General features: G+C 37.5%; 1 protein-coding gene across 2 annotated transcripts in view; it reads left to right on the top strand.

Annotated features, from left to right (window-relative positions):
• The window catches only part of GPC3 (glypican 3), a 371,347-nt gene that overhangs the window by 187,833 nt on the left and 157,332 nt on the right, over positions 1-26,182 (top strand). For both annotated transcript variants that reach the window (XM_032474511.1, XM_032474512.1), the window contains one exon: positions 8,646-9,340. In XM_032474511.1, coding sequence (XP_032330402.1) covers positions 8,646-9,340 — 695 coding nt within the window. The remainder of the gene's footprint in view (positions 1-8,645; positions 9,341-26,182) is intronic.

Here is a 26,182-nt window from a genome sequence, read left to right on the forward strand (position 1 = left end):
TTTGAGTGAATTGTTTTAACTGTCTTCTCTGGTCTGTAATAGCTTTGGGGGAAAATCTACCCTATCTATCTAGCTATACAATGCTGTATGTAACAGCCCTTGCAAAATATGTTTCCTTCATTTTCTCTTTCACTCATTTCTTTATTTCCAATTGTTGTACGTTGTACTTAGAAGTCTAGCATGTGAAACTTAAAAAGCAAGAATACAGACGTTTACAGTCTGGTCATAGGCCTGCATAAATCAGTGGTTTCTATTTAATAGCAACTTATTTCTAAGCTTGGTCAATTTTAGCTAAATTAATGTGGAACATAAAATTCCAGAAAAACCCAATAGATATTGGAGCAACACTTCTAGTGTCTTTTCTATGAACTATTGTAGAAAATGTGGGCACTTTTCTTACCACCTAAACTTGCATTTTTATGTGGCTGATTTTTAAAAAAAATCATCCAGTATTCAAAAATAACATTGAAATGTGTTACCTATTTGGGTGTTTTGGTCCATTAACTTTTTCCAGTGGTTTTTCCAATTAAAATTACATTGATACCATATGGCATCTATTTGTATGCTAAAACTCCCTAACTCATGAAAGACATGTCAAAGCAGATTGAACAGAGGGAGCAAGTTAACAGTTTTCAGTAGTTCTAGTCACTAGCTCTATCAAGGACTAATTTCCGAGGTCCAGTTTTTCTCATTTAAAAAACATTAATAGACTTTATTTTTTAGAACAGTTTTACATTTAAACAAAAATCAAGCAGATAGTACAGAGGTCCTGTTTGCTCCTTCTCCCCTGTATACCCTTTCCTTTATTATTAACTTTATTAGCACTAATGTGGCACATTTCTTACAACTAATGAACCAGTATTGTTGCATGATTATTAAGTGAACTCTGTAGTTTACATTAAGATTCACTCTGTGTTGCACAGTTCTGTGGGGTTTAACAAATGCATAATGACTTGTTATCCTCCATTAGAATATCATACAGAACTCTTGCACCGCCCAAGAAGTATCCGTACTTCACATATTCACCCTTTTCCCTTGCTGCCCCCCCTTCAATCCCTGGTCACTGCTTATCTTCTTAGTGTCTCCATAGTTTTGCCTTTTCCAGAATGTCAAATAGTTGGAATCATACCATATATAGCCTTTTAAGACTGGCTTCTTTTACTTAGCAATAAACAGCTAAGATTCCTCCATGTCTCTCTGCAGCTTGATAGCTCATTTCTTTTTATTGCTAAATAATATTCCATTGTTTGGATATGCCACTGTTTATCCTTTGAAGGACATCTTGCTTGCTTCTAGTTTTTCATGATTATAAATAAAGATGCTGAAAATGTTCATTCGTAGCTTTTTGTGTGAACATAATTTTCCAACTCAGTTGGGTAAATACCTAGGAGCACAGTTGCTGGATCACAATTATATTTGTAAGAAACTGCCAAACTGTCTTCCAAAATGACTGCACTGCTTTGCATCCCACCAGCAATGTTGCGCTGCATCCTTGTCAGCATTTGGTATTGTCAGTGTTATGAATTTTAACCATTCTAATAGCTGTATAGTGGCATCTCATTTTAATTTGCAATTACCTATTGACATAACATATTGAACATATTTTCTTATACTTATTTGCCATCTGCACATCTTCTATGATGAGATATCTATTCATATCTTTTGTCCATTTTTAATGGATTGTTTGTTTTCTTATTGTTGAATTTTAAGAGTTCTTTGTGTATTTTGGATACAAGTCCTTTATCAGATATTTTTGCAAATTTTTTCTCACAGTCTATGGCTTGTTTTTTCATTCTCCTAACAGATGTTTGTCTCTTCATTCTCTTAACATAACTGAACAGATGTTTCTAATTTTAATAAAGTCCAATTTATCAATCGTTTATTTTATGGATTGTACTTTTGATGTTGTTTCTAAAACTTTATTGCCAAACTCAGAGTAATCAAGATCTTCTCCCATGTTATAATCTAGAAGTTTTATAATTTCACATTTTATATTTAGTTCTGCAATCCATTTTGAGTTAATTTTTATGAAAGCGTGTAAGGACTATATGTAGATTTATTTCTTTGCATATGTGTGTCCAATTGTTTCAGAACTATTTGTTGAGAAGACTATCCTTTCCCACTGAATTGCCTTTGTCCTTCCTGTGAGTCTATTTCTAAGCTCTATTCTGTTCTACTGATCTATTTCTTTATTCTTTCACTAATACCATGCTGAATATAAAAATGTACTGTATAGCACAGGGAATTACAGGCATTAGCTTGTAATATTCTATAGGAATTCTTGAAGTTGGCTAGTCCCAATCCTCTGATTTGGTTATTCTTCAGTGTTGTGACATCTATCCTGGGTCTTTTGCCTTTCCATATAAACTTTAATATTGATATCTGTAAGATAACTTGCAGGAATTTTTATTGGGATTCCATAGAATGTATAGATCATGTTGGGAAGAATTTACTTCTTAACAACATTGAGTCTTTCTATTCATGAATATGGAATATCTCTCCATCTATTCTTATATATGTTTCATTAGAATTATACCTAAGCATTCCATTTTGGGGGTGCTAATGTAAATAGTATTGTGTTTTCAATTTGAAGTAGCAGTTAATCATTGTTGGTATATAGAAAAGCAATTGACTTTTCTATGTTAACTTTGTATCCTGCAACCTTGCTATAGTTGCCTATTAGTTTCAAGGAGAATTTTTTTTATCAGTTTTTTTAGAATTTTCTATATAGACAATCATGTTATATGTGAACAAAGACAGTTTATTTCTTCCTTCCCAATCTATGTACCTTTCATTTCCTTAACTTATCTTACTGCATTAGGTAGGACTTTAAGTACAATATTGAATAGAAGTGCTGAGAATGACATCCTTGCCTTGTTCCCAATCTTAGGGACAAAGCCTCTAGTTTTTCACCATTAAGTTTATTAGCTGTAAATTTTTTGTGGGTATACTTATCAAGTGGAAAATGATACCCTCTATTCCTAATTTGCTGAGAGTTTTTATCATGAGTGGTGTTGGGTTTTGACAAATGCTTTTTCTGTACCTATTGATATGATCATGTGATTTTTCTTCTTCATAGCCTGTTAATTTTATGGATTACATTAACTGATTTTTGACAATTGAAGCAGACTTGCATATCTGGAATAAATCCCACTGAGTCATGATTCTTTTTATACATTGTTGGATTTGATTCATTAATATTTCATTGTGGATTTTTGCATTTATGTTCATGAGAAACATTGATCTGTAGCTTTCCTTTCTTGTAATGTCTTTATCTGGTTTTGGTATTAGGGTAATGATGACATCATAGAATGAGTAGGAAATGTTCTCTCTGCTTCTATTCTCTGAAAGAGATTATAGAGAATTGGTATTCTTTCTTCCTTAAATATTTGATAGAATTCACTGTGAAATCATCTGGACCTGGTGCTTTCCTTTTCAAAGGTTATTAATTAACCATTCAGTTTCTTTAATGAATATAGGTCAATTCAGATTATCTTTTGTCCTTGTGTAAATTTTGGTAGTTTTTGTCTTTCAAGGAATTGATAATGCATTTCATCAATTTAATCAAGTTTTTGGGCATAGAGTTGTTTATAATATTCATATATTATTCTTTTACTATCCACACAATCAGTAATAATGACCCCTCTTTCACTTCTCATATTAGTAAATTGTGTCTTTTCTTGATTAACCTGGCTAAATATTTTTGCATTTTATTGATCTTTTCAAAGAACTAGCTTTTTGTTTCATTGGATTTCTCTATTGATTTTCTGTTTTCAATTTCACTGAACTCGGCTCTAATTTTTATTATTTCTTTTATTCTGCTTGCTTTAGATTTACATTGCTCTTATTTATCTAGTTTCCTTTGGTGGAATCTTAAATTACTGAGTTGAAATATTTTTTCCTTTTCTAATATATGCATTCATTGCTATAAATTTCCCTCTATGCACTGCTTTTGCTGCATCCCACCAATTTCAATAAGTTGTGTGGTCATTTTTATTTAGGTTAAAATATTTTCAAATTTCTCTTAAGCCTTTTTTGTCCCATATATTATGCAGAAATATGTTGTTTAATTTGCAAACGATTGGATATTGTCTTGTTATCTTTCTGTTACTGATTTGTGATTTAAATTTAATGTGGTCTGAGAACACTGACTATATGATTTCTATGCTTTTAAATTTGTTTAGGTGCATTTTATGGCCAAAAATATGTTCTGTGTTAATGAATGTTCCATGTGGGTTTGAGAAGAATGTATATTCTGTTGACGGATGAAGTATCCGATAAACGTCAATTAGATCTAGTTGATTGATGATGCTATTTGGTTTAACTGTATCCTTACTTATTTTCTGTCTGATGGATTTGTTAGTTACTGACAGAGGAGTGTTGATGTCTCCAACTATAACTGTGCATTTGTATATATAAGGATCATGTCTTCTTGGAGAATTGACCCCTTTATCATTATTTAACATCCTTTTATGCCTGTGATAATTTTCCTTTTTCCAAAGTCTGCTTAGTCTGAAATTAATTTGGCTTCTCCATTTTTTTCTGGTTAGCATTAGCATGGTATGTCTTTCTCCACCCTTTTATCTGTATCTTTATATTTAAGATGTGTTTCCTGTGGAATATCTAAAGTAGGGTCTTGTTTTTATATTTTTTCTTATAATATTTATCTTTTACTTTGTGTGTTTAAACCATTCACATTTAAAGTGATTGGTAATGCAATTGAATTAATGTTCACCATGTTTATAACTGCTTTCTGTATATTGTACTTGTTGTTTGTTTTTGTTATTTTTAATCTTTCTCTCTTTTTCTACCTTCTCTGGTTTTAACTGACCATTAATGTATGATTTTACTTTTCTCCAATTTTAGCATATCAATTATGCTTCTTTTTGAAAATTTTAGGTGGTTCCCCTAAAATTTGCAATATACATTTTAAACTATTCCAATTTTAATTTTAGGGGGAGGTAGGTAATTAGGTTTATCTATTTATTTATTACTTTTGGTGAAGATACAAAGGATTGAACCCAGGACCTCATGCATGCTAGGTACGTACTCTGCCACTGAGCTATACCCTTCCCCTTTTAACTATTCTAAGTCCACTTTCAAATAAAACTATGTTGCTTCACTGGTAGTTCAGGTACCTTATAACATTCATTTCACTTATCCATATGCTACAATCACCAGTACATTATAGCTGTTATTACTTTAAACAAACATTTATATATTAAATCAAATTTTTAAAAAGAAAAGATTGTATTTTATTTTTATTTATTCTTTCTCTGCTACTCTTCCTTTCTTTAGGTAGATTTGATTTTCTGGCCTATATACTCTTCCTGAAAAACATATTTTAACATTTTTTTGCAAGCCAGGTCTACTGGTGGCAAATTTCTTCCATTTTGTTTCTCTGAGAAAGTCTTTATTTCTCTTTCCCTTTTCAATGATAATTTTATTGGAAACAGAATTCTAAGTTGTAGTCTAGGTCTGAATACAGAAACATCATCACCAAGTAATAAGGATAGTCATTTTGCTACAGTAATAGACTATATGTCCTGGGTTGGGGTAGGAGGATAAGTTATTGAACCACTTAAAGACAGATAATAGCCTGATCGCACACTTTATGTATCAAACCATATCTGGAAAATTGTGCCCCCTCTTGAGCACCATAATTTAAGAAGGACCTTGACAACACTGGAGTGTGTCCAAATAGTAGTGACCAAGATGGTGATTTGGAGGGCAAATCTAGAAACTTTGTGATATTGGGATGTATATTAACTTAATTTATTAGATCTATTTATCTGTATCATTTATCTTTCTATATATTGATTAAAAATTGAGTAATTTTTGTTTGGTTCCAAAGTTTTCATGATAGCTCTGATTTTACGTTTTTCCATTTTTTTCTGGATGGAATGCTTGACTTCTTCCCAAGAAAGAGATAGAGGAAAACCTCCCCTAGCTTAAGTATACATTATTATCTGACCAAAAAAATCAATGGGCTAAAGTTTCTTGCAGTAATTCTAGCCCTTGACTTCATTTCATGAAACCTCAGGTTGCCAGCCTCAAGCTGAGCATCACTTTTCACCTAGTGTTCGTTCCTATAAGTCCCCAAGGAGCCTTTGCTTGAGCAGTTATGGTTTGGTCTGTTGTCATGTGATATAGAAGTAAGGAGGTTGAGCAAAGCCCAGAGATGTGCTAAGTGGATTCTGAGCTGTGAAATTTGGAGCAGGGAGACATGTGAGCTGGAGGTTAGATATGAGCTCCCCTAGCCCTTTCCCCTGCAATATGTGTTGTTATTCTTCCTGTGGAAGAGTTCATGATCTTTTGTAATTTTCTTTTTCTATTGATCCACCAGTGCCAGTAACAGAAACTTAAAAAAAGAGTTATGGCAGGACAGTCTATGGAATTTCACCATCATATATCTAGTACATTAGAGAGCAAATGTGCTGTGCTAGAGATGAACTCTGCCTTGTAGAGAAGATCTTTTGGGATAGCTTAGATGACTGTGATCTATAGGGTAGTATCTCAGCAGCAGTCTTCCTTCGCTGACCTCATGCTGCCCCAGTGCAAAGGTGAAAGTACAACTCTACTTTGTTGGTTGTTGGCCTGCAACTTCTTCCTATACATTTGCATTCGGAGAGGAGAAGCCAATGGGAAAATCATGAGCTTAAAAATGAACTTAATTTTCTACAAAAGTTTTTGAGAATACATGGGTTGGCTGTAGGGCTGAGGGCAGCTAGAGTGAAATTGTTGTTGGGAGACACTATCTGAGTTGACTGCTTCTACTTGCAGTTACGTGACCCTGGGAAAGTGCTTAAACTCTGCTGGGCCTCAATTTTATCATCTATAAAATGGGGGATTGCAATACCAAGTTCAGAAGATTGTTGTGAAAAGTAGATATCATATATATTTGGAAATGCTTTGTAAATGCTAAACCATAAGACAAGGATGGTGTATTATTTATCTCCATCTACATAACACATATATACCCCTAGTACCTAGAACAGAGCCTAGTATATAATAAATCATTACTAGCTGAAATTAAAATGAAAGAATAGTTTTAAATCTCCAAATTTCTGGTGATTTTAAAGACTTCATTGACTGGTCCTTTATATTGGGCTAGACAGTCTCTTGGCCTCATTCAATCTTTAGATTCATGGATTAAGAATAAGTAGCATGTCGGGTTAGGAAGAGATTGTTACAAGGTAGATACGCTTTCCAAGAATTGCTTAATGTTTTAAACAAAACGAAAGTAACAAATGAACATATATCATTGGAAGAAAATGAAGATGAACTTTCTCAAGTAGGCTTGGAAACCCAGTAGAATTGCTCTGGCATCTGCTCAACATTGCTGGGCATGTCGCAAGCCCAAGGGAAGAATCTAGCAAGCGTGTTCTACCTTGTGCGGAATCTGGGGCAGATGGTGGTGGCACAACCTAGAGCTCACTTCTGCCACAGATGACTGAGATGTTTGGCTAAGTGATCCCAAGGAGCTGTTGGAATGCAGTCTCTCCAGTAGTCTGAAAGTGTTAATCATTTGATTTTTCAAGGCTCATGAAGTGGCATCATTTGGGGTACATCTGTCATGGATCTTTGCACTTTGGAAGGAAATGAAAGTACTAAGTTAATTTTAAATGTCTTGGGAAATGTGGTTATTTTTTATTGTTTTTAAACTCTGTCTTATTTCTTGAAAAATCTATTATTGTGGTTGTTTTCCCTTCTCTTATCTGAACGTGGAACTCTGATTATTTGGGATAATTTGTGTCTAGTGTGCTTCAGTTTGGAGAAAATGAGATGGTGACATCAGTACTTTCTGTCTCAAACCAGTGACACTAATTGGGCCTTATGCCAAGGGGTATAGACAGCAGATGTAATCCGGAATCCATGGACTCTGCAGAGGAGATAAGGCTTCCAAGCCGTGTGGGAGCTGAACTTACCAAGGAAGCTTAGCAGTTATCCTTTCAGATGTTCAGCTTGCAAATACCAGAGGTGTTATTTTCAATATCAAATGTATAGATAAATGCATGGTTGTTTTTTTCCATCCAGATATCCATTTAGGAGGTAAATTCCATTTCCAGAGCTGGCAATCTGTCAGATAGCTCCCTTTAAAGTTATCTAGAGAAAAATCTACCAAAATGATTAAATTCATGATAGCTTTTATTCTTGGCTAAGAACTTGCTTCTCCTCCAGGGCTGAACCAGCTTAAATTGTTCTGTGAGTTTATATAGTATACGGTTTGTTGTCAAGTATTTATCTCTGTCTGAAAATGAAATGTCTTGAAATAGAATTTCTTTTTAACTGAATAAATCAACGAGAGAAAGAGAAATTACTTCTCATTTAGCCAATTTTTAATCAATATTTTCATGAAAGGCCAGAATGTTAACTGAATCCTTGCTTTTGTCATTTGAAATATAATTTGTGTGTTTAAGAATTTATGTGTACATCAGGGTTTGGACTTCATGTTCAGAAAAGAAAATTGATTTATAGGAACAAATAGCTGCAGGAGTAGAGGCAAAGCCAGAAGTAAATGTGAGTCAATTATTTAAGGCAAATGGGACCTTAATCACCACAGCAATAGAGCAGTCTCAAATTCAGTTACACACTGGATTTGCATGTGTTAATTTATGTGTGTCTCTATATCTCTTATTTTTCAGAGGCCTTTGAAATTGTTGTTCGCCATGCCAAGAACTACACCAATGCCATGTTCAAGAACAACTATCCCAGCCTGACCCCACAAGCTTTTGAGTTTGTGGGCGAATTTTTCACCGATGTATCTCTCTACATCCTGGGTTCTGACATCAACGTGGATGACATGGTCAATGAATTGTTTGACAGCCTGTTTCCAGTCATCTATACCCAGCTAATGAACCCAGGCCTGCCGGAGTCAGCTTTAGACATCAATGAGTGCCTCCGAGGAGCAAGGCGTGACCTGAAAGTGTTTGGGAATTTCCCCAAGCTTATTATGACCCAGGTTTCCAAGTCACTGCAAGTCACTAGGATCTTCCTCCAGGCCCTGAATCTCGGAATTGAAGTGATCAACACAACTGATCACCTGAAGTTCAGTAAGGACTGTGGCCGAATGCTCACCAGAATGTGGTACTGCTCTTACTGCCAAGGACTGATGATGGTTAAGCCGTGTGGTGGCTACTGCAATGTGGTCATGCAAGGCTGTATGGCAGGCGTGGTGGAGATTGACAAGTACTGGAGAGAATACATTCTGTCTCTCGAAGAATTGGTGACTGGCATGTACAGAATCTATGACATGGAGAATGTACTGCTTGGTCTCTTTTCGACGATCCATGATTCCATCCAATACGTCCAGAAGAATGGAGGAAAGCTGACCACCACTGTGAGTACCATTCTACAGTTTTCAGAGGAATTGGATTCTACTGCGGGTGGGGCAGCCTGGCCAGCAGCAGGTGCTGATGGAGAGAAGTGAGAAAAAGATCAGAGGGTAGGCAGGGATGACAGACGGACTGAGTGACCTCGCAGAGCCAGGCAGTGCATTAAGACCACAGGCTAGGGAGTCATCACGCCTGGCTTTGAATTTTAACTCCACCCACTTGCTTGCTCTGAGATCTTGGGTGAATCGTTTTATCTGTATGAACCTCATGTTTCTAATTTATACAATAGGGATAAAAAGAGTATCATCTTCATAGGGAATAACATGTGTTAAAGCACTTAGCACTTGTCTGTCTGGTACATGGTAATTCTTCAGTAAGTATTAGCTTTTCCTACCACTGTTTTCAAGTTATCATAAGCTCCATGGCAACCCTGTGAGGTAGGAGCTATTATCTCCATTTGGTAAATGAGGAAACTGAAGCTCAATGAAACTAACTTGACCAAGGGCACCCGGCTATAGTTAGTGGAAGAACCGTGATTCACAAGTGGATCAGGTCTCCCTTTCATTAGGTTATCACCAGCTTTTCTGATTCTGATTTCATGCTTGTGCTCTTCAACATGTATACCATGCTACCATTTCAAGTAGTGACTTTAAACACAGGAGACCCAGCTAGAACCCACTAACTAAACCTATGTAAGAACATAAGCGAGGCAAAACGTTCATGTTTTCCAACAGTTGCTTTTGCATCCTTGACCGGTGTAAGCCTGATGGGATTTGTGATTGGGGTGGTGGGGGAACAGTTCTGTGAGGCAATAGTCTACTTGATTTCCATTGGACATTGTTAGTGACATTGTACCTGCCAAGCTAGAGTGCACACATTCAGAACCACAGGAGGCACCCACTTCTCAATGCAGAGCACAACATACAGCCAAGAGCTACCAGCCAGATCTCACTAAGGTGCTGGCGACCATTTCCTGAATGCTGCCAGCTTTGTAGAAGGAGGTAGCAGAATTGTATAATAGCCTACCCTTGTTGAGCTTCTACTGCATTTCAGGCACTCTGCTGGCCGGTTTACATAATATTATTTCACAGTAATCAAATGGGCCAGGTCCTAATGTTATCCCCATTTGACACAGGAGGAAATGAAGCTTAGAGGGCTTAAGTACCTTGCCCAATGTCAAAGCTAGTTAAGTGGAGGTGGGAGGAACTGGGATTCAAACCCAGGCTTGGATGCCTTGCTTGATTCATGTTCTTATCTTCTATACAGTGCATCTGCTGTGTTCTCCAAACCACTGCTTACCCACAATGGGGAGGGCCGACTGGGCCATTTAGCCCTGTCTGTAAACTCTGGAAGTACAAAGTGATAGGGGTAATTGGTTTCTTTGGTGAATTAAACTAGAAAGGAGGACAAAAATGATGCAACCCACAGGATGGCTACTTATGGAGCTGCTCTAATTGCCCCATTCACAATGTTAGCCATTTAAAACACATTTGCTGAGAAAATATTTTATAGTAAAATGAACAGAAATGTCCTATCTAACAACAATGTTCTTCAGTGGCTAATTATTCCCTTGATTGTTTTATAATTTGAGGCCAGATTCTAGGGCCTTGTACAAAAGTAAATCTCACAGAACTAGAAAAATGAAAAGTCAGTGCATTTATGTGTTTATTCACCTGATATTGATTGAGGACCCACTATGTGTCAGATACAAAGCAAGAGTGCCAGGGGTGTGGAAGTGTCTTAAATAAGAGGAAAAGTAAGGAGACAACATTAAAGACAGGGTCTGGGAGTGTTTAAAGTTTGTGTCTGACATTGGTCATTTGACAGCAATATCTTGAAAACGTGTATTCTCCTCTAGTGCTTTTAAACACACAAAAAATAGGATGCGGAGCTGGTAAGGGATGAATTGTACTGTTTTGATCAGGCTCTAAACATGAAGGTTTATTTAGTAAACATTTATTAAGCATCTGCTTTGTTCATGGCACTTTCCCAGGTTCTGAGGACTTAGTTACCCAAGATATAGTTCTTAAGTCTTGAAAAGTTCAGCCTAGTTGACAGACGGACATGTAACTGAATAAATTTCACCATAGTGAACTTCTCACTATAGTGTCAATGTTGGAAAAGCTGTGAGAGATTAGCTAGTCCAGTCCCGTTGATTTACAAATGAAGAAATGAAATTCAGGGAGGCTTGCCCAAAGTTATGTAATCAATGGAAGAGCCAGGGTAGAATCCAAGGTCTTCTGCTGTTACAATCAAGCGCTCTTTCCACCATGCCGATCAGTCTCCCATTACATAGACCCTTCCAGACGTTCACTCTAAAAGCTCCATTAGGATTTTGCAAAGACATCATGAACTTAAATTGAGTAGCTATTTCAGGGTGCCAGACCTGCTGTATTTTAGGTGTACACATGTGCACACACACATACACATAGAGAAACTACATTTCATGTCATTGTCATTGAGGAGGAAAGGCCTTGGCTGTCAAGAGGTGGTCAGTGATGCAGTCCCTTGGCCATTAAGGGCCTGATTGCTCCCAGCTCCCAGCTCCCAGCTGGTTATGAGAGCATGGAGTCTGCCTTCCCCAGGGAAGTCCTGAACTAGAACAGAAAGCATACGTAAACTCTGCCTTGTTACTGTTTTATGATCATCAACTCTAAGTAATATATACCAAATGGTGGGGGTCCGGGAATCATTGGCCAGGTGTGATCCAGCTATACTCTGTCTGGGCCAGAAGGGGTCTGGACCATTTATGGGGGTGAGGGGAAGTGCCGGCTGGGTAGACTGCAGGACTCTATTTCTGTTAGCAAACCCACAGAATGCCCCAAAGCCAACGCTGGTTGAAAACTAAAGCATTAATGAGATTCTGCTGTAGGGCCTTCACCTTCCTGTTGTGATAAAATCTAAGACCCTGCCGGTCCATCCTGCTTGAGGTGAAGTTGTGGTGAGAGACCTCTTTGACAATAGGCTCTGTTGGGACTGCCTTTTGAGCTGGCGGTAAGCCATGTCATGAGATCTGGCCACACAGGGACTTTGCTCAGCTGTGGTGGTGGCTACCAGCTACCCCGGATTATGAAGGACGTTTTGGTCTTATCTAAGTTAATGGGGCACTGGTAATTCTTTATACGTATTGCCTGTTAGCGCTTTAGTTTTCCCTAAGATAGTTTTCAGCTCTTCAGACCACCAAGTGAAGACATGTGAGCACATGTTGGGGTGTCGTTGCTGGCAGCACTCCCAGAGGTAGCCAGCATGTGGCTCCCAAACTTGGCTCATCAGCACAATCGTCTAGGGAACTTGTTAAACAGGTTCCTGAAGTCCCATTGCCTCCCTACCCCGCCCCGAGGATTCTGATACCATAGTTCAGTGGAGAGGCCAGAGAATTTGTTATAGAATTTGTCATTTGAAAAGTGCTCCATTTGATTCTGATACTTCCTTGGGAGCAAATCCAGCCCCCTTGTTTAGAAGGTAAGGCAAGGCCCAGAGGGTGGAAGTGAATGACCGCTAATGGCAAAGCTAGGACCTTGGGTTCCTCATCTATCAAATAGAGTTGATATATGGGGAGTCATTGAAATGATAGGTTCAAACTACCTGGTAGGGGTCAGGACACATGGCAGGTACTTGCTAAGCCCCAGTGCAGTATTCTTTCTACAACATTTTTCTAAGTGTGCCAAATGGATAATGAGTTTTTCTTAAACTTATTTTTAAGTGCCAGGACGCTTAATATTATCTTAGTCCAAAGAAGTGAATAAAAATAATAAGTGTGTCGGGGGAGAGTATAGTTCAAGTGGTAGAGCACATGCTTGGCATGCACAAGGTCCTGGGTTCGATCCCCAGTACATCCGCCGAAAAATAAATAATTAAACCTAATTACCCCCCCAAATTAAAAAAAAATAGCAAGTGTGTGAAAATGTATGTCTGTGTGAGAGAGAGAGAGGAGAGGAGAGGAGAAGAGAGGAATGGAAAGAAAGAGAAAATGTTTACTGCAAAGTTCAAGGAAGTATTAATGATGGGACTGTAAATAGATTGATCTTGACTCTTCATCTACATTTGTGAACTAGGTTAAGTTATCATAGCCCCAAGCGAGTACTGCATAGGTCTTTAATAGTATTTGGGTGAGAATATCTTTGTTAAATGTATCAGTACATTATTGAATTCCAGTTCTTATACCTTGAGGCAAATACAGATATGCACAGTGTTCAATACATATACTTTCACCCTTGTTACACTGCATGCAAATGGTTGAATCCACAACCTTCTTTATTTTTAAATGCAGTTGTTTTTATTCTGAAACAATTTTGATTGTCATTACCATATACCTATGTATAGATTATGTACATAGCCATTGCACGTTTCAGATCCATTGATTAAATGGGTAATAATCAGCATGTTGGATGTTTATTGCTCTTCTAGAAAGTTTCCCAAAACTTTCTATGATTTCATTTACTTTCTTTACCACCCCCCGACAATGTAATTGCTCACATATCCTCACATGGCTGTTTGCACTTCTATTTTTCCGTTTGTACTCATGTACTTTCTTTATTGATTCATCTCAGAACTTCTCAGCATTAGAGCTTCCTCTCCCACAATTTCATTACCTTAATTTGTTATAGGCTTCATTGAATGTTATACAAAATTGCAACCTTTTCTACCTTCACTGTTTCTCTCTTTCCTTCCTCATTGTGATACTCATTTTAGCACTATCTGAAAGAGGATCCACTTCAGGGAACATTTAGTCAGCATCTAATTGTGGCAGCACTGTGATGGACATGGCGAGGGGCACAAGAAGTGGCTGGAAAGATGACCAGGACTGTTGCTGTCCTCAGGGGTCACTCGGCCAGCAGGTAGCGGAGATAAGATTCAGAGCCGGATCTGTCTGGCTCCAAAGCTCATGCTTTTCACAATTACTCTATATTGCTCTTTCAAATAGTTCTACTCTGTCTTCACCAGAATCTTCTTTCCTTGAACACAGGCTAAGTGGGTCTTTATCATCTTATTTAATATCCTGTATTACTGTCCACTGTTTTTCCAATTGCACAATCAGTTTTTGAATTCATTCTCTCTCCTTGGAGACTTTTGCTCTAGTATTTCCCCATGAAGTACTAAAAGGCTTGAGAGTTTTAGTCTTCATAACACTTAAAGGCACAGCGTAGTTTCTAGGTGAAGAAGGTATATTTATGTAGGTGATGGAAGATCCAGCCACACAGTGAAAGGACTGCCTGGAACCTATATGCACAGTGCCAGTGGTAGATATGGGTTTCTTCCACTTACAATGTTTGGAATCTGCCCGTTGGAACAACAGATAGTTTTTGATGCATTTGCCTCTGATTCTGGACCTTAACAGTACTCCAGGCTTCCATTATGGAGTTTCCTTAGTAGTAACATTGCCTGCTGAGAACCTAACATATTCTGGTATCCACGTACATCCATTTCCTTTGCTAGAATTTCTGAAGCTATCTTCAGTGAAGTTAGTATTTATTTATGTATGCTAGGAAGCTTTGGGGAAGATTCTCTGTTGATCCTCAATAATAATTCACTCTATCAAATTCTTATATTTTGCTGTCTGTGTGAGTGACTGTAACTCATCAGAATTTCCAAGATTAGCCCTACCTTCCCCTCTGCTTTGGAAGGCTGAGATGATTTCTCAGATGTCAGAATGTCATTTTCTCCTCATGCTATCACTTTGGACTTTAATTTTTTAGTCTCAGATAGAGATACTTTGTCTGAATTCATACAAGCTGTTTTCAGTACCAAGTGATTTTGAAATGATAAAAACAAGTAAATGGCTCACTACCTAATTAGTGTCTGCAGGTCAGCCTCGAGAACTGCAGTAAGCAACTTTATCTGCATGAGGTCCATTTCTGGAGAGACAAAAATGTTTACAGGCTGCCATCTTTTTTTCATTCATAATAAAAATAGCTCTAGTTGTTCCCATGGGGAAAATACATTCTTTTAAAACATAGATTACCTATTTATTGAAGAAAAGAATACAAATGAAAAAATTGGCATCACTTTTAGGCTCTAAATGTGAATTTCAGGGCCAGTTTCAAACAGTGGTCACACACACACAAGGGAAGCTTTTTATAATGCTTCATCCTGAGATTATATATACTATGGGTCATATTAGGAAATTAAATGGGCCCCTCACGAGTCTAGAATTACTTGCTTTTGCCTTGGCAAGAGTGCAGTGTGAGTATATATTCTGAATCTTGAGAAAGATGTTTTTCCTCCTTTCTATGGTCTGTGGACTGATGTAGTAGGACTATGTCTTCAAGAAGTGTGAAAGATCTGAGATTTTTACCCTAATTGCAAACTAACAAGTTACTTGGTCACAGTTTCACGGACCCTGGTTTAAGACATGAGACTCCTGGCTCAGAAATGAAGGACGGTTTATTTCTCACAGTAACAGCAGCGGTAGCCAGAGTATCAGCATTTGCACCAGTTCCCCGAGCCCCAGTTCCCACAGGTAGAGGCAAGGGCGACCAGATGACTCCTGCACACACAGTGAGTTGAGTTACAGGAGAGGAGCTTTGAGCTTAGGAAACTCAAATTTTTTATAATAGATGGTAAGCCTGCCTGCTCTTTTCACTGGTGGGAGACACTATCACTGTCTTCCCTATACAATGATTTGTGATAGTCTGGGGGGAAAGTGCCTCTGTTTATAAGACATGCAGGAACACAAGAGACTCATCAAAAATTATCTTGCAACACATGATCCCCCAACCTTGGACGGCTGCAGAAACCTCTCAAGTTCACGATGCTTTTGGAGGATCAGGCAAGGAAATCAGAAGTTAGTGGAAGACACTTAGCTCAGCCCTGCCTGCTTGGTCAAGAGGCTGGTATGTGGGCCTCCTGTTGGAGGTCAGCAGGAGGCACGTCCACAGACAGAACAGTGGCAGTTTTCTTGGCTCTTCAGAGAATACTTTAAGAAGTATGAAGGGGCACCTGACTGTTGTCTCTGATGAGGAGTAAACTCTCCTTCTTTGGGCCTCCGGCTACCACTCTATTGCCTTCTCTTTTGGTCCCCAAGCTATTGTTCCCTTTCTTGCTTGTTCAGGCTCTGGAGTTGGGAGTTTTGTATTGCTAAGTAGCTTGGCTGAGAGAAGTTTTCTCTTTTACTGCACTTCTCGGATAAAGCATGTGATAAACACAGAGTAGTACACAGTTGCTTATCCATGTCTGTTGGGAGTGACAAGGACTGATTTATGCTCTGAGTATATTTAGAAAAGTTAGAAAGTCAGGAATATTTGTCCAACTGGGCAGAAGTCCAGGCAGGCTTCCCCATGACCTGGTTTTCTGAGAATCTGTGTGCTCCCAGAATGAGAGTTAGGAAGTCCAAGATGCCTTTTTTACGTTGAATGACCAGGGAGTCAGAGCACAGGGAAAGCAGCCTTCCACCCGGTAAGGGCAGAAAAGCCCCCGGATACGTGCTTTTTTTTTTTTTTAGTTGCAAGACCTGAAATGCCTCAGGAAACACGGAGTCTTGCATACAGTGTGATTCCTCTGATTCCTTTTCCCCACTCGGAATAAGGTTCCTCTTGGCAACTGCAGCGCTGCATCATCCACTCACAGCAGTGCCACGGGTAGCCTTGGCTGCTAACCTCTTACGCCTGTGCCCAGGTCTCTGGCAGAAAATGTTTTCTACTTGGAGTGTTTCTTTTTTTTAAGTTTTTAAAAACTTATTTATTATTGTATTATTTTAATACTTTATTTTTTTCAATATTTATTCATTCTACAATTGTCTTTTGGGGGTGGGGGGAAGGGAAGGCAATTAGGTTTACTTTCATTTATTTACTTTTTTTTTTTAAACAGAGGTCGTGGGGATTGAACCCAGGACCTTGCGCATGCTAAGCACGCACTCTACCACTGAGCTATACCCTCCCCCTGTATTATTTTAATTATTTTATTTTGGTGAGGGGGGTAATTAGGTTTATTTATTTTTAGAGGAGGTACTGGGAATTGAACCCACGACCTCCTGCATGCTAAGCATATGCTGTACCATTTCAGCTATTCCTTCCCCCCCTACTTGGACTGTTTCTTTAAAGACAGTTTCCCCAGCCTCACCTTAAAAATTGAACACATATTTTGGGCATCACAGAAGCATTTTTAAATGAAGTTATACTGTAGTACAGTAATTTCCTCCAGGGAAGGAGTAGTTATAATATTTACTATAATAATTTCATTTTTAAAAAGAATATGAAAAGGAATATATATGTGTATATGTATGATTGAAACATTATGCTGTACACCAGAAATTGACAGAACATGGTAAACTGACTAGACTACAATTAAAAAAAAGATTAACAAAAGGCTAAGATGAGGCAGATTTCAGTTTAGGGCAGATTTCTTCCAGTGTGTTGCAGCCTTTGCAAGATAAAATAGAAACTTTCATCATCACCAGCAGCCACAACTTTCTGAGTCCTGGCACTGGGCACTGGGCACTGTTCTTAAGTCTCACTGTTTTGCCATTTCTTTCCTTGTTGAGGGGAATGTTAACAGGGTAAGACAAATAACCTTTGTTTTGGTGAAGGTACAGTCTTCTTAATGTCCTTTTAAAATCTCCTTTTGGGGATCAGGGTTCAGAATGCATCAGACTTCTCAGAAGCAATACTGGAAGGGGCATGAGGGGTCTTCTTGGGGAGATGAAAATGTTGCAAGACCAGTTGTCATGATGGTGACACAACTTGGTACATTTAGTAAGAATCATTAAACTATACACTTGAAATGAATGAATTGTATACATCCAAAAATATACCCAATGACACTGAAAAAAGTCTTCATAAAATAAAAAAAAACTGTGGAATTAATATATAAAGCATTTCAAATACAACAAGGTATAAGCATACTATAAAACAGCTAGTGAAATGACACATGTATAAATATTAACTATATCATTCCAATAAATTACTATCTAAAGTAAAACAAAAAGCAAATAGAAGCAATGCTGGAAGCTAGAAGACGGTGTCCTTCGGGGAAGTGCATAGCCCAGCAAGGCTGCTTTCAGATTTTACATGGGGGGTGGGACGTGGCGAAGGGTTGATACTGCCTTCTTATTACCCAATTCAGATCCTTTTTGAAGAATATTCAAAAAGTGAATTAATTTTTCCTTTTTTCATTCCACTCAGAATGCCTAAAATAGATAAAGTAGGAAACGGAGTCATTATATTTGGGTGCTGTCTATTATCATTTACTGACTGAGAGTCTATCTAAGCCTTTCTGCTTTTTGCAGATAATTAATTTTGTTCCTAAATGGAGGAAAGAGTGATTGTAATCAGTATGTTTGTACTTTGAGCCACAAATAGAGCCCATCAAAGACATGCAGTACAAATAAACCTCATAAAATATGCCGCCCAGGCGCTGCTTGAAGTTAATGTGCTCTCTTTTTCTTCCAAAGAAAAAAATAGTATGTGTGATTTTGTTAAAGTCATTCTTGGTATTCTTGTACAGTTAATAGATGAGCCTCTCTTTTTCTAACTCAAGCCTACGCTGTGAGTTATTTTTATCACTAAACCTCATGAAGTAGAGCTAAAGGAGACTCAGATTTGGCACAGAAATCAACTTGTCAACATACATGTATCTCTGAGTTCTAGGGGGAGGTTTTGCTTATACTTTTAGAAAATTATGAATAATCAGATCTAAGTTCAAGGCTCAGGTTCATGGGCTGAAACCTAAGAGCACAGTGTTTGTGAAGGAATTCCTCTAGAGTCTCTCAAAAGGCTTTTGCCCTTTTTTTTCCAGCTCCCTGGGGTCTCCACCTCTGACCAACCTCTACTCCAAGCCTATTCCTTCTCCCTCGCCTTCAAAATTATACCTTGCTCAGTGTCTTGTTCATTCAAGCCCTGCATTTGGTTTAAAATGATGGGTTTTTTTTATTGAGGGATAGTTAGTTTACAATGTTGTGTCAATTTCTGGTGTACAGCACAATGCTTCAGTCATACATATATTCTTTTTCACCACAAGCTACTACAAGATATTGAATATATTTCCCTGTGCTATAGAGTATAAACTTATTTATCTATTTTATATATACCAGTCAGTATCTGCTAAAATGATGATGTTTGATCATAGTTCACTCATCACAAGAAGTCATTTCTGCTTCTGCTAGTTCTGTAATGTGTTCCCTCTCCTGAGCTACAAACTCACTTCACTTAGAAAAATTTTACAATCACAAGAAAACACTTCAGAAGGGTTGTCAAGGATGGAGATCTCAGTCACTGTGAGACTGTTGTATAGGGAAATAGCTAAGTGTATGAGGGACCTTTTGGTGCTTCTGAAATCACCTGCTGTGCATCATACAGTGGAAATAGTATCAGTCCAGGAAAACGAATATTGATAGAGTCTCCACCTTGTGCAACCACAGGATAGTGGCCATGGAAAAGCAATTTAGTCTACACAGTGAAGAAGAGAATGACGATAAAAGTGATTATTAAGCACTTACTATGCCGCCCACACTTCTAAGCTCTTTACATGGATTAAGTCATTTAATGTTTATGACAATTCTGATGAGGGAGGAAGAGTTAGCACTAGGACCATTTTCCAGGTTAAAGAACCAAGGCCGAGAGACTTGGAAGCAGGTGCCAGCTCCAAGGCCACTTCAACCGCTCTCCACTGCAGGAGCTTCTGAGGGTCACTCTTGCCCAGGGTCACACCCAGTCTTAGAATGTGTGGGTGGAGCTTGGCTCCCTCTGCAGGTGGACCCAGGCTTAGCTGGTAGAAGTGAGGCAGAATGCAGAGCCAGGGAGTTGCTAAGGCTCTGTCATTCCTGCCTGCCCTCTCTGATACCATTCATCCTGTTTCCTACATGTGGACTTGAGAACAGGATGGAAACTTCCAGTGGGCTTAGCTTTTATTCTCTGCTTTTTCTAATGCTGATATTAATCCTAATTAGATTTTTCTAAGTCTCTTTAGGGCTCAGACATCCCCCTAGGATCAGGGTCTATTCCACTTACCCTTTTTTCAAAAGAATCCATTTTTGATAAGCTTAGGTTTCAAAGATACTTTAAAAGATATATGGCACCTAAATTTCCCCCTTTCAGCTGAGAAATCCAAAGAATGCTGAAATACCAAGATCTGTGGCTTTCTTACTATGCATTAAACCCTGTAATAATCTCTTTCCAAATGTGGAAGGAGTTCCATGGTAACTGAGTTTCCAATTTACTCAACTGTTCCATTCTCCCTAACAAATTTTTAATGTAAAATGAATGGCTTTCTTGACTGTAGCAACCTTCTAGCAGATTTTTTTTTAATGTGAACACTTTAAATCACCCTTGAACAGCCTCTTCACAAGTTTTCTAGACATGAAGTACTCTGGACAAAAGAACAGGAAACTAAATTAGTGTCCTTACTCTGATTAAAAATAGAGCAGTAATTGTGATAAACTGGCATAATCTAACTTGACAGATAGAAGCTATAGATTACGTGTTATATTTCCTTCCAGTATGAAAAAGATGCTAACAAGCCCCAGAACACAGAAGGTGAAAGAGTACACACTGGTGGAAACACTTCCCTCACACATCTGTGTTTATCAAGTTTTAAAGTCTGTTTCCTCCCCCACCATTTCTTCTAAATCTGTAATCCATTGATTTAAAAAAAATTAATGCATGACTCTAACTGCTCTGCTGTGAAAAGCCCCATTCAGAATTGTCTCAGCTCTGGTTATCATTGACCAAAGACCCTTCAAGATACCAGGAATAATAAATTGCAACAAACATTCGTTTTTAATAGCACCATAGAGATTTTTACAAGCAAAGCTTTTGAGACGGAAACGGAGTCGATACCCTGCACAGGAATGGGTCAGCTTGATGTTACAAGGAGCAGAGTAAGAAAAGGTTGTGTGATGCAGTAGAAGAAATACAGGCTTCAGGAGTTACGATGTGAATCTCTACTCAGCCATCCCTTATTTTACTGACCCTTGGCAAGAGTGCGTCACCTCCCTGAGCCTTGGTTGTGTCATCTATAAACGGGGATAAAAATGTCAACCTTTTAGAACTACTATGAAAATTAGCAATAATGCCTGGTGCACAGTAACACTATAAAATCTGACATGTGACAGGATCGATTTACATGCTGTGGGACAAGGTGACCTTTCTTCTTAGGTTTTCCCTCCCATGAGGGCGTTCATCTTTGGGGTTCTCTCGTCAGCAGCATCATCATTGGTAAATACTGATGAAGCTCCTGAGACAAAAACCCCATGACAGAGGGTGGCAACACAAATATCAGGAAGCTGTTTCAAGAAACTAAACTGGTTGGGTTGCAGGAGAATTGGGGGATTTCCCCCTAACATTAGGAGAGCTCTTTCAGATGAAGCTACTTGTCCAGGTACTCATTTCCTCTATGGACTTGAAGTTCCTTCTAGACTTCCCATTCAGAGCTTGGCGTGTCTTCAAGCAAGTTTATCCAACCTGTGCGGCCTCTTTTTCCATTTGCCCCACTCTGCTGCTAATAACCAGGAGGATCAATCATGTTTCCCCAGATGTTCAGGTGACTTGATTCCCAGCTAGGCAGACCAAGATGAACACACAGGTTTTCTAGCTGCTCACAGAAGACACAGGAATAAAGGGCAGTGGGATATATCTAGATTCCCAATGGGGAGTTTTAGCATTTATCTTCTTTTGTTCGGTTTAGTGCTGAAATCCTTGGCTGTGGAAGGGGATTCAAGCTGTGTTTATGGCTCCTTTGTTTTGGAATGTGTATTGTGCAACATAATGCTAAATTGCTTTTGCTGGGTACCACTGTTAAATGATTATTCAATTTAGGTCAGTATAAAAATGAATAGATATCTATTACATATCTTTGGGATAATTTAATGATATCCCCTTATTTTAGATACTATCTTTTTATTAAATCCCTAAATTCTCTTGTCTGTTCTCATCTATCCTTCCTACTCAGAGTCTCTTCCCCTCCTTTATAATGAATGGCAGCTACCTTTCTGATTTCGGGGATTTGGGTTATCATTCTATTTCTTTTGATGTAGGGAAAGGAAAAAAACAATGGGGAGAGTGAAACGAGTTTTAGGAGAGTAGAAGGAACATGTGATGTGAATCATACCATTTGAAAATGATATTTTTTCTAGGCACGTGTCCTCTGCAGTATTTACTTAATATAATCATGCCCCACTCATGTTACCACAATACAAGTAAGTCACAGATTCTAGATTTAAAAACATACAATATGTATCAGCTATGACTTACTTGCCATTTTCTTAAATAAAGCATCAGTTTTAGGGTGTGATATTACCATTCTCTGTTCCTCATCCCCTAGGATAGAATATCTTACATAGAGTAGATGTTTGAATTTCCTCTTAAATCAAGCTAAAGGGGAGTGGAGTTCATCCTTGGAATAGTGAGGAGCCATCAAATGTATAAAGAACATAAATCCTCACCCACAAAATCAAAAGTACAAAAAAGAGCACATTTTAATTTTTTGCTATTTAAAAAAATAGACTTTTAGAGCAGTTTTAGGTTCACAGCAAAATTGAGCAGAAAGTACTGAGTTTTCCCATGTATCTCCTGCCCCCTGCCATGCCCACACCTTTCCCCACTATCAGCATCCTACACCAGAGTGGTACATTTGTTATAATCGATGAGCCTATGTATTATTATTACCCTAAGTCCGTCCTTTTCATTAGGGTTCACCCTTGGTATTGTACATTCTGTTGGTTTTGATAATGTATAATGGCATGTATCCACCATTACAACATCATACATAATAGTTTCACTGTCCCCCAAATCCTCTGTTCATGTCTACTTATCCCCCTCTTCCCCTCACCCCGCTACAACTTCTAGCAATCACTGATAGTTTTACTGTCTCCATGGTTTTGCCTTTTCTAGAATGTCATATAGTTGGAATCAGACAGCCTTTTTAGATTGGCTTCTTTCACTTAGTGATATGCATTTAAGCTTCCTCCATGTCTTTTCATGGCTCAATAGCTCATTACTTTTTAGTGTTAAATAATATCTCATTGCCTGGAAAATTATTTATTTACTTATGTATTTATATTAAATTATAGTTGATTTACAATGTTGTGTTAGTTTCCGGTATATAGCATAGTGGTTTAGTTATACATATATCGTCTTTTATTTTTTAATCATTTTAATTTCAAGACCAAATCCTTGTTCCCATGAGGTTAGTGGTAAATTCCATGTCATTGCTTCTTTTTTAAAAAAGCTTTGTTGGATATAATCCATAAAGAATGCATTTACCAATTTACCCATTTAAAGTGTACAATTCAGTGGTTCTTAGTATATTCGTAGAGTTGTGTAACCATTACCAAAATCAATATTAAAATAGTTTTATCATTCCAAAAGAAACTGTACCAATTAGCTGTCACTCCCCATTCTCTCTCCCTGCCCCTACTGGAAACCACTAATCTGCTTTCTTTCTCTATAGATTTGCTTGTTCTGGACATTTCAAGTAAGTGGAATCATATAATACATGGCCTTTTAAAAATGCCTGGCTTCTTTCACTTAACCTTAGTGTTTTCAGGGTTCATTCATATTATAGCATGTTTCATTACTTCTTCCCTTTTTATGCCTGAATAGTATTCCATTGTATAAATAAACTATATTTTATTATCAGTTGATGGACATTTGAGTTGTTTCCACTTTTTGGTTATTATGCATAATAACCAATTATTATGCACAAATCTTTGTGTGGATATATTTTTTCATTTCTCTTGGGAATATTCCTTGGAGTAGAATTGTGAGTCACATGGTAACTATACGTTTAACTTTTTGAGGAATTGCCAAACTGTTTTCCAAAGCAATTGAGCTATTTTACTTTCCTACCAGCAATATATGAGGCTTCTAATTTCTCCACATCCTCACCAACAATTGTTATTAGCTGTATTTTTTATTATAGCCATCCTAGTGAGTTTGAAGTGGTAGCTCATTGTAGTTTTAATTTGTGTTTCTCTAATGACTATTGATGTTAAGTAATTTTCATGTGCTTATTAGCCAGATGTGTATTTTCTTTGATGAAAGGTCTATTGAGATCCTTTCCCAATTTTTAAATTGGGTTATTTGTCATCTCATTGGTGAATTGTAAGAATTATTTATATATTCTTAATATAAGACCCATATCAGATGTATGATTTGCAAGTATTTTCTCCCATACTGTGTACTGTGGCTTGTCTTTTTACTTTCCCAATAATATCCTTTACAATATAAAAGTTTGTGATTTTGATGAAGTCCAATTTATCTGTTTTTGTGTGTATGTCATATCTAAGAAACCATTGCCCAATCCAAAGTCATGAAGATTTATATCTGTGGTTTCTTCTAAGAATTTTATAGATTTTGCTCTTTCATATGGGTCTATAATCCATTTTGAGTTAGTTCCTGTATTTGGTGTGAGGTAGGGATACAGATTCATTCTTTAGCATATAGATATCCAGTGTCCCAGCTGCATTTCACACTCTTCTCTCCCTATTGAGTGGTCTTGTCATCTTTGACAGAAGTCAGTTGACCATACATGTATGGGTTGACCCTCCAGCGCAATGTTGAACAGAGATGGCAAGAATGGGCATCTCTGTTTTTTTCCTTAATCTTAGAGAAAAAGTTTTCAGTCTTTGTCCATTAAGTATAGTGTTAGCAATGAGTTTTTCATAAAAGATCATAATGATATATGATCCTTTTTATATGTTCCTGGATTCTGTTTGCTAATATTATTTTGAGGATTTTGGTATTTATCTTCATAATAGACATTGATATGTGGTTTTCTTGTAGTCTTTGTCTAGTTTTGGTATCACGGTAATACTAGCCTCATAGAATGAGTCAAGATGTGTTCCTTTCTGTTTTCTGGAAGAGTTTGATAAGGATTGGCACGAATTCTTCTTTAAATAAGTTCAGTAGAATTTGCCAGTAAGGCAAACTGGTCCTGGAATTTTCTTTGTGGGAAGATTCAAATTGCTAGTTCAGTCTTTTTATTTGTTACAAGTTTATTCAGATGTTCTATTTCTTCCTGAGTCAAGTTTGGTACTTGTTTCATTTTAGGAATTTGTCCATTTCATCTGTTATGTAATTTGTTGACATAAAATTTTTCTTAGTAATCCCTTAAAACCCATTTTATTTATGTAAGACTGGTAGTAATATCCCCTCTTTCATTCCCGATTATAGTCATTTGAGTCTTTTCTTTTTTTTTTCTTTCTCTTGGTCAGCCTAACTAAATGTTTATCAATCTTGTTGATTTTTTCACAGAAGCGACTTTTGATTTTATTGATTTTCTCTATTGTTTTCTATTTTTGATTTTATTAATTTCTGCTCTAATTTACTGTTTCCTTCCTTATTCTTGATTTAGTTTTAATGTGCTTTTCTTTTCCTAGTGTTATAAGGTGACAGTTTAGGTTATTGATTTGGGATGTTTCTTTTTTTTTTTTTAATAGTTGTTTACAACTGTAAATTTCCCTCTAGGTACTGCTTTAACTGCATCCCATGTGTTGGTATAATGTTTTCATTAATCTAAAGTATTTTATTACATTTCTTATGACTTCTTATTTGACCCTTTCATGCCTAGGGTCTTACAGATAAATACTTATTGTGTAATGTCCACATATATGGTTACTTAGAAATGTGTGATGTGGTTCCCATATATGTGTTCATTTCCTAAATTTCTTTCTATTAGTGGTTTCTTGTTTCATTCCATAGTGGTTGGAAAACATACTTGGTATGAGTTCAATCCTTATTCTCTTATTGAGGCTTGTTTTATGGCCTAGCATATAGTCTCTATCCTAGAGAATGTTCTATGTGAAGTTGAGAAGAATGTGTGTTCTGCTGTCATTGGGTGCAGTGTTCTATAAATGTCTGTTAGGTCTACCTGGTTTACACTGTTGTTCAAGTTTTCTATTTCCTTGTTGATGT

This window comes from Camelus ferus, chromosome X (assembly GCF_009834535.1).
Source record: "Camelus ferus isolate YT-003-E chromosome X, BCGSAC_Cfer_1.0, whole genome shotgun sequence".
In the NCBI taxonomy this organism is placed as follows: domain Eukaryota; kingdom Metazoa; phylum Chordata; class Mammalia; order Artiodactyla; family Camelidae; genus Camelus; species Camelus ferus.